Here is a 12,782-nt window from a genome sequence, read left to right as displayed (position 1 = left end):
ATTTAGTAACATCGATTTTAATTTTTAAATTTTTAAATAATAAATAAATATCTTATTAATTTTATTTTATTCCTTTTCAAAATATATACATCTTATTTCATTCTATAGAATCAAATTATAATTAAAATAAACATTTTTAAATTGAAAATTTTGATAACGCATTTGCACTTTATGCATAATCACCCACCTAAAATTAAAATTAAAAATTACATATAGACACAAAACCACTTTAAACTATTTTCATTTTACTCTGACAAGAGGGAAAAAGGGTCGCTTGTTATGGCGCTTTCCCGGCTAAGGAATCCGGTCGTCTCACGCGCCGCCTCTAATCTCTTCAAAGCTCGCTTTATATCCACGTGCCACCATCGTTCCTCTGGATCCCTTGCACGGTATGTCCCCATGTAAATATGAACTGGGTATGTTGGAAATTTGATTGTTATGAGTGATCAAAGATTGAATTCTGAGTTTTTGGGATATGTGATTATGTGTTTGTATTGATTTATTTCTCTTGTGGGATTGAAGTTTTGATTGTTGGGTAATAGTGGGTTTTGGTCAAAATTGGTTAATGCATATGAAAGTTGTTGACTTTTTCAGAATTGTTAGAAATGAATTGGTTTGTGGGAATGAGTGGTTTGATTGGTTTAGTTTTAATGTTAATTCGGGTTTGTTTCTAGTTTCGAATTGGTGTAAGTATGTTGACTATTTAGCTGATAAATGAGTACTTGTAAGGTAGGTAGCACAGACACTTCACTCAATCAATGTTTTCCGATTCGGAAACGTGTCGGACACTTGGCATTTCGGATATGAAACTTACATTTTAACATAGAAAACCTTACAATAAGGCCATTTTGCCATATGTCCCTGTCCAAGTGTCCCGTTTTGCTGTGTTTGTGACCGTGCTACCTAGCTTATAAGTGGCTAAAAACTGGAACTTTTAAAGTACTGGGAGATGAGGTTACTGTACATTTGATTTGGTTACTTTGTGAAAATTAAGTTTTGATTTTGGTGATAAGTGGGTTTTGGATGAAAATCAGCTTGCATATGAACAATGTTGACTTTGGAAATTATATAAAATGAGTGAAAGAGAATCATAAGAAACTGAACTTGTAATGGGTTCATTGTCTTTAGTTGCATGAGTGGTCTTTTTGTTTTTGATTTCTGAAATTGTTTTGGTTGATATTGCTTTGACTTTTGTCTTCTGGGGAGCAAATGGTTGAACTTGAATAGAATTTTTAGTTTTGTAGATTAAAGTTTGGTGGCAAACTAGACTGTTCTAGAACACGTCCTTTAAGTATAATGTAAAGAAAAAACATCCATGCATTCATGATTTACATAACTGGCATTCTACTCCTATGTTAACTCTCATAATAATCCGGTTTGCTATGTTTATTATCAATTGGGAGTTTTTTGTAAATGTTGAAGACTCATTAGCTAGATGTCAGGTAGGTATCTGTTTAAAGTTTTTGTTAGTCAACGTGTGTTATGTCCTGAAATTTTTGACATTCTAGCTCTATTATCTGCTTATTCTTTTTTGGATATAAGCAACATTACGACTGATCTTTTTTGTATAATATACCTAATAGCTGTAAGCCTGTGACTATCCCTTATTTTTGTGAATCTGTTGATGCAGCTCTTCTAGTGGGGAAAACTCATTTGTACATGGCAATGGCTCCTTTTTAAGGTTTGTGCCTATCAACCTCTTAATTTTTCTGCTCATAGAATATGCTGCAAGCCTGCAACTGATTTGCATGTTTTTGTCACCCTTATACCAAAGCTTCTGTAAAAAAATTGAGACTATTGTTTCCTAGTTGTTGTTACTTTTCCTTTCTTTCATATGAGCCTTTTCCTCAAGTGGACATCAAATTAGGTCGTTAGTATTTCCGTATTGTAACATAATCATGCTACAAACAATAAAGAAGTATCAGGTGATTGAGCTTTCACGCAATATTGCTTTTGGTTGCTGTTAAATTCATGACTGCACCCTTCGCTAAGTCGATGCATTTTAAGTAACTATATGTTGGTCAAGTTAGGCTTTGTTTCATTTTCTTTCCTTTTTTCACCTCTCCAACTAATTTATCTCAAGGTACCTTTTTGGTTCGTTGTTTTCCTGGCAATTCACTAATGATTATACTCACCAGGCCTGCTTCATTATTCGTGAACACTGGCGTGCAAGATAGTTCTTTGAAGCTTAAGGTTTGTGTTAAGCGTGTCAGTTCTACTAATTTAGATTTTTTTTTTTTTTTTTTATAATCTTTTCTTTTGTTTTGCAGTTACGAATCGGTTTTCGTCATTACTCATCTTCAGGTACAAATCACCGTTATGTGACTCCTTTCAGAAACTTTTGTGGTTGCATCTTCGTTGACTTTTCATAAGCTGCCTGGTATCATTTGAATAACTAAAACCATTAAATCTTACTTAAGTTGTTAGGGCTGCTGTCAAAACCCACTTTACTGTCCAAGCAATTCTGTCCAACTCCAGAATATGGTATGGTAAATTTGTATGTATTCTTGTAGGATTCCCAAGAAATTATTTGAAATCTTCTGAAAGCAGATGATAATTTATCTCCTTCTCACCTGCTGTGAATAGTCGAGACATTGAGAAATATCCAGAAAGGCATTTAGGAATTGAAAGTAATTGATCTTTGAGTTTCCTTTTGGATAATATATCAATTTGCTAATTAATTTTTTAATTATATGGATATGGCTCGAGTCATCCAAGAAATTTTGAAGTAGCAGGTTCCTATCTAGAAATCCAGCTGTATAAAACGGCGTTCATGCTGGAGGACTTGCACTTAGTCTAATAGTTATAGTGTAGTTTTTCTTATTCCCCTAGAAAGTGGGCTGGGAATGAGCATGTTTAAATTGTTTAATAATTTGATATATCAGCGGCATCTATACTATTGCTATTGCTAACTATAAATCTTATTGTCATATATTGATGGCTGGCATGCTACTGAATAATGCATGTGATGTGACTAAGGCTATTTTTTGGATTCCTAGTTTAACCAATGGTTTGTATTGTTCACCAATTATTTTTTCTTGGTTCAGAGGCTCCACCTCATTTGATCATTGGAATGCCTGCATTGTCTCCTACAATGGTAAGACATGGTGATAGTAATACCTCCAAACTGTTGTCTCTTTTCGTTGGACTTTCTTCTCTTCTATAAGAAGTCAATATTATTTATTATTCTCTTTTATGCAGACTCAAGGTAACATAGCAAAGTGGTATAAGAAAGAAGGAGATAAAGTGAGTTTTATTTACAAGGAATTAACTTTAATGAACTCTTTCTTATTTCTGACTGGATTGCAGTTTGTTCATCGTCATTCTCGGGTTCTGATACTATTGAACCTATTTACAGATAGAAGTGGGTGATGTACTGTGTGAAATTGAGACGGACAAAGCAACACTGGAGTTCGAATGTCTTGAAGAGGGGTAATTACTCTTCTCAGCATCTCCTTCTTTTCTTTCTTTAAAAAACAATTGCCAATCTCAGTTATTTTTGTACTTAAGTTGACAATGCCCTTCAGATTTACTTTGTGTTATGAAATCTCATTTGATAAAAAAAATTTGGAGTATAATTTCTTTCTCTGAACAGTTTCACATACTCTATTTGCATTTCTTTTGGACTAGATAGCGCTATCATGGTCACTTTTTCATTTCAGGTATCAATCTGTTGTGAAATTAATTTTTTCTTCATGTTTTATGCATTCTTTCGATGCAGGTTTTTGGCGAAGATTTTGGCACCCGAGGGTTCCAAGGATGTGCCTGTAGGACAGCCCATAGCTATAACGGTAATTTGTGACAAGCTAACGAGCTTGCTTGTTTCATACATTTGTCTTTCTTGCTTGAAAAATCTGCAACATATACATAAATTTGAACTTTTTTCTACAAGAATTGTAAAACGAGACAGTGATAAATTGTCTTTGCGAGCAAAATTGAGAAAAGCACAAAACTTTAATAAACTGATTTCGATTTTGTCTGTTTGTTACTAACTGATATACTTAATGGAGTAACCCTGAGGATATTTGAAAACATAAATAATTTTCTATTTCCTGGTATTCACAAGGCTGTTTTCTGTTCTATGGTCTCTGGATATGTGTTAAGAGCATCAATTATTCAGGTAACAGGATGTTAATACTCTTTTGATGGCCTCACAAGGTTGAGGATGCAGATGACATCCAAAATGTTCCTGATGTTAATAGCGGAGCACAAGTTAAAGAGGAAAACTCACCTGAGCAGGATACCAAAATTGAAGACCAGGGAACCAAATCCGTTAAGATTGACACTTCTAAGCTTCCACCTCACATTGTTCTTGAAATGCCAGCATTATCACCAACAATGGTAAGTATGGACAGGCATTATATAAGCTAACATGTCTTGGTCCACCGTGCTAAATTTTATTCTAAATAGTTAATTTTCTATGTGTTCTTTTGCAGAACCAAGGTAATATTTTCAAGTGGAGTAAAAAAGAAGGAGATAAGGTTAGTTTGTCAGCTTAAGCTATAGATTTGTTGATCAAAATCATCATGCATTAATTTTGTTACTTCTCTTTTTTCTTGACAGATAGAAGTGGGTGATGTCATTTGTGAGATAGAGACGGACAAAGCCACCCTTGAATTTGAATGTCTTGAAGAAGGGTAATATTCTTATACTTTAAAATTCATTTAATTTTATTAATCTGGATAAACGATAAAAGAGCTCAATCTACAGCTTTTATCATGGGAGCTTATTCAGATAACATAAACTTTTAAGGAAAACATGTGATTCAAGTCTAATTATGTATATGTCTGTCGATATTTAGAAGGAGAGTGGGGCTAGGAGGATAAAGGTGGAGGGTTTACAAATTATAACATTTCTTTATCTTTGACATGTTGTTATTAACTCATGACTTATGAGGATATGAACAACTGAACTTGGAGGTCAATTTGAAAGGTGGGAGAGATCCTAGCATTGACAACTTTCACTGGAAGGGAAAGGTTATGATTAGTAAATGCTGTTTTCTTAGGGCTAATCACCTGTAAAACTACCGACCTTTCATTTTTTTTCAATAACACCCTCACCTTGTAAAAACTTCAATAGCACTCTATTTTGCATTTTTACGTTTCAATAGCATCCTAAAGTATTAAATTGAACTATTTTCAGTTGGATAAAATTCAAAATAAGTCCTTTATATTTACCACATATTCTAAATAATATTGAATGTTATAAATACTACAAAAAAACTATCTTCTCCATATTTAAAGATGAATAATAATAAAAAAAATTATTTAATTAAAATAATTAAATTCCGAGCAATCGCCACTTCCTCAAATCCGTTACCGACTCTTTCGCACCACAATTCGCTATTTTTTTTTTGAAGAACACCGTTCTTCCTCGTTCTTGAGGAAGAACAAAATTCTTCCTTGTTCTTGAGGAAGAACAAATTCTTCCTCAAGAACTCATCCTCCATGGGAGGATGGAGGACAAGGTGTTCTCGTCCTCCCATGGAGGACGAATCTCGTCTTCCCATGGGAGGACGAGAACAGCTCGTCCTCCCATGGAGGATGATGGTGGAGAAGCGGCGGGTGGCGGGGTGAGGAGGAGACCGGAAAAATGTAGGGTAGAAATTAATATTTTTTAATTTTTTATTTAAATTAGTGGGGAAGAGGGCTTATTTGGATGCTTTTTAAGTTAAGGGATGTGTTTGTATTTGTTTAATTAGAAAAAGGTATAAAATGATCCTTTCATTTAGTTATTTTATAAAATTTAATCCTTATAATAATAAAATCATCTATTTTTTTAAATTTAGGGTGCTATTGAAACGTAAAAATGCGAAATAGAGTGCTATTGAAGTTTTTACAAGGTGAGGGTGTTATTGAAAAAAAATGAAAGGTCGGTAGTTTTACAGGTGATTAGCCTTTTCTTAGAATGCAGCTAAGTCTTTTTCCTTTGGGAAGGAATAAATGAAAGACAAGGAATGAGTCATGGAATTGCATTGTTTTTTTATTTTTTGACTTTTTGGATATTGTTTGAAGGAGTTTCACTTTTCTAGTGTAGTCTCCCTCTTAGGATCGCAATATTATGATAAAAGAAGAAAAAATACCTCTATGAATTGATCATTCTCAGGTGGGAAGAGAATGAAAGAGACTTTTAAGGGAGGACTTTACAATGCCCTAAGATTTTATTTATTTATTTAATGCCTGCTGCTATGGAACTGAGTGATGCTTTGCATTGCTAGCGATACCTAGTTGCATGGTTCAATGCCTTCTTGCTGTCTGTTTTTAGTCTCTTTAAACATAATTGAACGCCCCTCAGATGGATGGTTGCACTCAGTTTTATTGCTATGCTATCTCTAATGGACTTGTAACAATCTTTGGTGGAAATGCTGAGTGCAGGTATTTGGCTAAGATACTGGCACCAGAAGGCTCAAAAGATGTGGCAGTCGGGCAACCTATTGCAGTCACTGTAAGTTTCTTTTATCGCTCCCATGAACAGCTATTATAAATGCTGTATGAAGTGAAATGATGTTGGTCTCTTCATAATACAAGTAATTGGTACCTTCCCAAATTCCAAGTAACAGTATTATGATACATGTTAATATAGGGAAATATATGTAGTTTCAGTTGCCTCTATCTTGTGTTAAAGTGGTAGTAGCTTGAATGACGTGAGTCATCCACGATGGTTATTATGCTAGGTCGAAAATCCAGATGATATCGAAATTGTAAGGACTTCTGTTAGTGGTAGCATGGAGGCCAAAGAAGAAATACTTGTCCAGCATGATTCGAAGGATGAAACTCAAGAAGGAAAGGGAAGCTTTACAAAGATTAGTCCCACTGCTAAGTTGCTGATTTCAGAGTATGGGTTGGACACATCAATGTTAAGGGCATCGGGGCCTCATGGAACTCTTCTTAAGACTGATGTTTTGGCTGCAATTAAGTCAGGCAAGGGGTCTGCGAGTAAATCTACACCCAAGGAGAAAGCAGCTCCATCACCTCAAAAAGGCCCACAAGCTTCCACCAAATCTTTGCCAGGATCCCAACCACAGCAGTCAGAATCATTTGAAGATTTTCCAAATACTCAAATTCGCAAGGTAGAATCTATTTACTGCTAAAACAAAAATTGTTGACTTTCTTTTGTGTGGAAATTGTAGGCCTAGTAGAGTGAAATTTTGGCTTTCATAACAGTCAGCCCACTTTCAGAATTCATTTTGATTTGCTTACATGGAGTGGCTTATATTCCCTTTAGGAACCATTTGGGTTGAGTGTTTTTGAAATTCATGGATTTAAAACCCATGGAATGTTAAATCCATTGAGCTAAAGATTCTACCGTTTGAATTGCATATTAATCAAAGATTTATAAGGATAATTTGAAATAATGTTTTTTTAAACAATCCATCATCCCTAAAAAAATAATGGATGTTAACTTTTACACCTAAGAGGCGGGATTTTAAATCAAGGATTTCGGAGGATTAAATTTCAAAATTTATAAATTTTTTATAACTTTTTGTCTTACCAAACAATTAATTTTGTTTATCTAAAATTCCTCAACCCAAACTGTGCTTTACTTTCACATTTTCCTACTGGTTTGGGATTCTAATTTGTGACTGAAGGCACCTTGTTTTTTAACTTTTATTTTTGAGCAAATTACTCTAAGGTACCTCACATTTGTCATAATTCACAGTTTGATACCACTTGTTTGAAAATCAAACGATTTGGTACCTCAGTTTTGATTTTGTAAACTATAAGCCCCTTCTGTTAAATATAGGTACTCAATCGTTAACGGAATGAAATGTGAGGTACCAAATAGTTTACTAATGGGGTACCTAATCGTTTACATAATTGAAACTGAGGTATCAAATCGTTTAAATAATTAAAATTGAGGTACCAAATCGTCTGAATATAAATCTCAAATTATTAACAGAACTAACAGAAGGGCCTTATAGTTTACAAAATCAAAATTGAGGTACCAAATCGTTTGATTTTCAAATAAGAGGTACTAAATTGTGAATTATGACAAATGTGAGGTACTTTAGAGTAATTTGCTCTATATTTTTCATCTCCTTTTATATGTTTTGAGGGGTTATTGGATGATATGAAGCATGCATGTAAAAAAGGTGATTACCTTATGCTTCTAAGTATTGATGGTGCATAAGGAAAAAAAAAGAATCTTTAGTTAGAAATTGGGAATTAGATTGGATTTAGCCATACAAAACGCTAATGGAATTTCTGGTACTTACTCAAACCCATCCCTATCCAAGTCATCTAGTAGTACTTTTTGTCAGTTTGTGTGGGGATTGTGGGCATAGTAGAGTGAACTTTCGGCTCTCCCAATTGTCAACCCATTATCAAAATTCATTTTGATTTGCTACACAAAGTGACTTATATTACCTTTACTTTCGTATTTCCCAACTGGGATGGGATCCTAATTTACGACTCAGAGCAACTAGTTTTTTCACTTTATATTTTGGATCTCCTTTTATCTGTTGGTAGGGGTTATTGGAAGAGATGAAGCATTCATGTAAATAGGTGATCTATTTATGTTTCTAGATGGTACATAGCAAAAAATTAATTTTGAAGTAGAGAATTAGATTGGATTTTGTCGCGCATAACAGTAATCGCATTTCACATACTTTTTCTAACCCATCCTTATGCACAAGTCATCTGATTGTATTTTATGTCTAGCTTTAGCACATTCAGATTTAGGATATGATTTTTCTATATTGCTGAATCGTAAACCAGTAATCTTCATTGATCAACTATATATCTGTTGGACCTACAAATTAATTTTTTATTTACTTTTTTGCCTAAAACACTTTTCCTTACTCTATAGACCAGTACAAGCATGCCAACTTTGGTAGTTTACTGATCTATCTGATGTTTGGAATAGAACTTTGGGGGTTATACTGAATTTTTTTCCTGTGATTTTATGATGGATTTTGCTACAACCTCTGTTTTTAAAGATTATTTTTACTTCCTCAGCCAGAAAAAGTAATTCTTTTCTGTGCATTTTAAGAAAAATCAGTAAATTAGATGTCAACTCATACTTTTTCCCTATTGTTCTTTGTTTATCCTGGGAGTCACTATAAATCTGTGATTTGAAAATTATGTTTTAGTTTAAGCAGAAATTTACGGAGAATTAAATTTGGAAACTAGTTTAGAGCTATTCTATAGATAAAAAGAGGCAAACATTTTGGGACATTCAAAAAGGGAATAATGGACATTCTCGGGACAGAGGGTTTAATTATTTTTTTGTGTTCTTTTTTATCATTTCCTCTTAACTTGATCTTGTCTCTTGCCCAAAAACAAAGTGTCTTAGAATTATGTATCACTCTTTTTTTTGAAATGAGAATTATGCATATTCGAATTTTGGTTTACATAGCTGAATGATAAATTTTCAGATTATAGCAAGAAGATTATTGGAATCAAAACAGACAACACCACACTTGTATTTATCAACAGGTTTTGAAATCCTATTTGCTACTTATTTTGCATCTCTTTTTGTTGTATAATCTTTCTTCTAATTCTGGCTGCTGTTCTCTATCAGATGTTATACTGGATCCTCTTCTCTCTTTTAGAAAGGAGCTCAAAGGTATAGGATTCAAATTTTTGGTTTGTTTCTTTGTTTCTCTGGACATGTATAATTTGACTGGAACGGAACGCTCACACTTTGCTTAATTTGCAGAGCAGCATGATATTAAAGTTTCAGTAAATGACATTGTCATCAAAGCTGTTGCGATTGCCCTGAGAAATGTACCAGAAGCTAATGGTAAGAAATATATTGAAACGTCAATTGCTTTAGGAATTTTTCCAAACAGAATAATGAACATGCAGATTGTTTATACATCAACCCAATATAAAATCCCTTTCAAAACTTGGACTTCTATCTCAGATGGACAAATAAAAGCTTGGTTAAATGAGCTTTTATTTTGATTTCTCAAATCGTGCTAGCAACTACAACATATCAAGGACGTTTATTTTCACATCATGTCAAGCTAAAGAAGTGGGGTTTTCATTGGATTGGGACTTCTAAACTTACCCATCTCTTGGAATCTTTTGAATTTACAGAATCTATTAAGCATTTTGAATTCTATGGAATTAGAGATTTATAACATTTTATCTACTGTCTTCCTGCGTGCGTTTCTTATTCTGAAGTCTGTTGCATCAATTTTGCAGCTTACTGGGATGTTGATAAAGAGGAAATTGTTTTGTGTGATTCTGTTGACATATCAATAGCAGTTGCGACTGAGAAGGTAATAATTTTTTCTTTTTGGTATCTAGAAAGTAGAAACTATCATTCTATATGATATCTTACCATTATTTTACAGGGCTTAATGACTCCTATTGTTAGGAATGCAGACCAGAAATCCATTTCATTGATCTCTGCAGAGGTAGGGTATTTCTTCATTTCATATTTTTATGTTAAATCCATCAATCCAAAAGATATAGGCTTGCAGCTAGCACTTCACTGTGTGATGTCTCTTTTTTCCCTTATCAATCTTGCTGGCTCTTGATATTGATGAAAGAAGAAATCAGCTTCTTCCTAACTGTTATTACTGTTTACTCGTACAAGCAAGCTCATAAAAACATGTAATGAATTACACATAGAGAGTTTGTAATTACAACCTCCCTACTCTAAAAAAAATCGTCAAATCAGATTCCAGGAATTCCTTAAATCACCCTTTTTTCTTCCTTTTCAATTTTATAATTAGCCGTATTTTACTTTTTCAAGTTTGAGTTCCTTGTTTTTTCTTTTCACTACCTTTTTCTCAGTTACTTGAACTTCCTTCAGGTAAAGCAACTAGCCGAGAGAGCTCGGACAGGGAAGCTTGCACCAAATGAGTTTCAAGGAGGGACTTTCAGGTATACATGTTTATCTTTGCTTTGACCCTCAATCACCTGTCCAAGCTTGCTTTCTCCTTTCTAGTTCAGGTATAAATGTAAAACAAATAATAGATAATTGTTAATTCTTATGCAGCATTTCAAACCTGGGAATGTATCCGGTAGATCAGTTTTGTGCAATTATAAATCCTCCACAGGTTATTGTTCTCATCCCATATATAATGTATAAACTTTGCTTTTATCATAAATCAGTAACCGTTGATTTCATCAGTCATCCAAATAAACAATTTAAATGTTATGTTGTTCGGGATCTCTTAGAATGCCCAAGAAATTTTTGTAACCTGGGCCTTCAAAGTTGAATGGTATCTGAACTTACCTTTATCCATGTTTATAAAATACTAATAACACAAGTACATAGTGATTTTTATTAGATAAATGCAAATTTTTTTTAATTGATCATAACAACTTCAACTCATGTTCGTTGAAGTAGTTGAGAAGTTCCTTATAAAAGTATTCAGTAAAACTCTTATGTTTCTTAGTTCTTATGAATTTTATCATAAATATTTGATGATTTATTGTATTATCCGTTATTTCATCCATGTATGGCTTAAAAATTCTCCAAAAAATTTTAGGCTGGCATCCTAGCAGTTGGTAGAGGGAACAAAGTTGTTGAGCCACTACTTGGGAGTGATGGTTAGTAAAAGCTACTTCTTAGTTGTGATCTATATAATTAGTGCTTTTTGACCGAGAAGTATAACATGGATTTGCATTCTACAGGAATTGAGAAGCCTGCCGTGGTTAACAAAATGAACTTGACTTTATCTGCTGATCATCGCGTTTTTGATGGCAAAGCTGGAGGTTTGTAACACTAAATATTCTTTACAATCAAATGGGAAGGTGTTTTAAAAAATGTTTATTTTAACTGGCAGAAGGTATTTAAGGGTCTCATAATTTATTGGGTCTTGCCTCCTGCCTAATTAGGCAGATAATTTATGGGAATCCATTCTTAGCCTGATATCGTTGTAGTGGCAAAGCTTTGGTGGGTACAATTGTGTGAAGACTTGATTAACTTCTTATAAAGAATTATTGAGTCAGTGAGTTGTTAAAATTGGGTGACAAATAATGTTTTTGACATAACCTCAGGGAGATGATAGTAATTGTCCCTTATTTCTTTTATGTTGGTTGTCCATTGGTTATCAAGGAGCTAAGTCGCTACCGAACAGTGCTACTGCCTGCACGATTCGTAATACCACAACTTGACATTGATGTATATTATAATTTTAGTTTGCCCGTACTGAACTTGGGGCTAATTGTTTTGCAGGCACATTCCTATCAGCTTTGCGATCAAACTTTAGTGATATTCGGAGACTTATTTTGTGAGGCCTATCTGACTAAACAATTGGCTTTCAAAGTATATGCCAAGGCGGAGGATGTTGTCGTAAAGGTAGTTAGGAATTTCTGTGAGATATGGTGCCAATTTATTCGTGGAGAACATCTCGCAGGTGGTTGAGCTGATTTTGTTAAATTTTGCCATTCATTGAAGTTTTCCTGTTAATAGTTAGAGCTCATTGTTTATGGAGTCAATTTTCTAACATTATGATATTTCCAGCGTTTATCTCTGCGACAAAATTATTGTTAATTGGAATAATAAAAATGTACAACAGAAACACTAAGAATTGTAATAAAATGCTCATCTGATACAGTGCTCGTATATATCGTCGTTCCCCAATGCCTGGACTTCCATTGATGAGCGTTGTCATTTCTGCGCCTGTGGTTTTCATTTTGTAGGCTGGTACATAAAACTGATTTTCAAATTCATAAATCTTAGGGCTTGTTTGGATCAATTCTAGTGTAGAATTCATTTCTACATAAAAATCATTTGAAAAATGAACTTTTGTATTTGATTTTTTGAATTTTAAATATGAAAATAATATTAAATTAAGTGAAATAAATTAAATATTGTAT

General features: G+C 33.7%; 1 protein-coding gene across 1 annotated transcript; it reads left to right on the top strand.

The window, feature by feature from the left end:
- Nucleotides 1-218: 218 nt before the first annotated feature.
- LOC126660711 (dihydrolipoyllysine-residue acetyltransferase component 1 of pyruvate dehydrogenase complex, mitochondrial) lies at nt 219-12,530 on the top strand. Its single transcript, XM_050354356.2, has 23 exons — nt 219-389; nt 1,631-1,681; nt 2,139-2,193; nt 2,271-2,304; nt 3,048-3,097; nt 3,202-3,246; nt 3,359-3,432; nt 3,722-3,791; nt 4,159-4,341; nt 4,437-4,481; nt 4,564-4,637; nt 6,375-6,444; nt 6,674-7,069; nt 9,377-9,437; nt 9,523-9,567; nt 9,661-9,744; nt 10,152-10,228; nt 10,304-10,366; nt 10,768-10,838; nt 10,954-11,014; nt 11,450-11,510; nt 11,595-11,675; nt 12,139-12,530. Exons 1-23 carry the CDS (start codon nt 280-282, stop codon nt 12,195-12,197), a joined length of 1,920 nt encoding a protein of 639 aa, XP_050210313.1. The 5' UTR covers nt 219-279; the 3' UTR covers nt 12,198-12,530.
- Nucleotides 12,531-12,782: the final 252 nt, after the last annotated feature.

Source organism: Mercurialis annua, linkage group LG8 (assembly GCF_937616625.2).
Source record: "Mercurialis annua linkage group LG8, ddMerAnnu1.2, whole genome shotgun sequence".
In the NCBI taxonomy this organism is placed as follows: domain Eukaryota; kingdom Viridiplantae; phylum Streptophyta; class Magnoliopsida; order Malpighiales; family Euphorbiaceae; genus Mercurialis; species Mercurialis annua.
The sequence above is the reverse complement of the archived record's forward strand: the minus strand, read 5'-3'. Positions and strand labels throughout refer to the sequence as shown.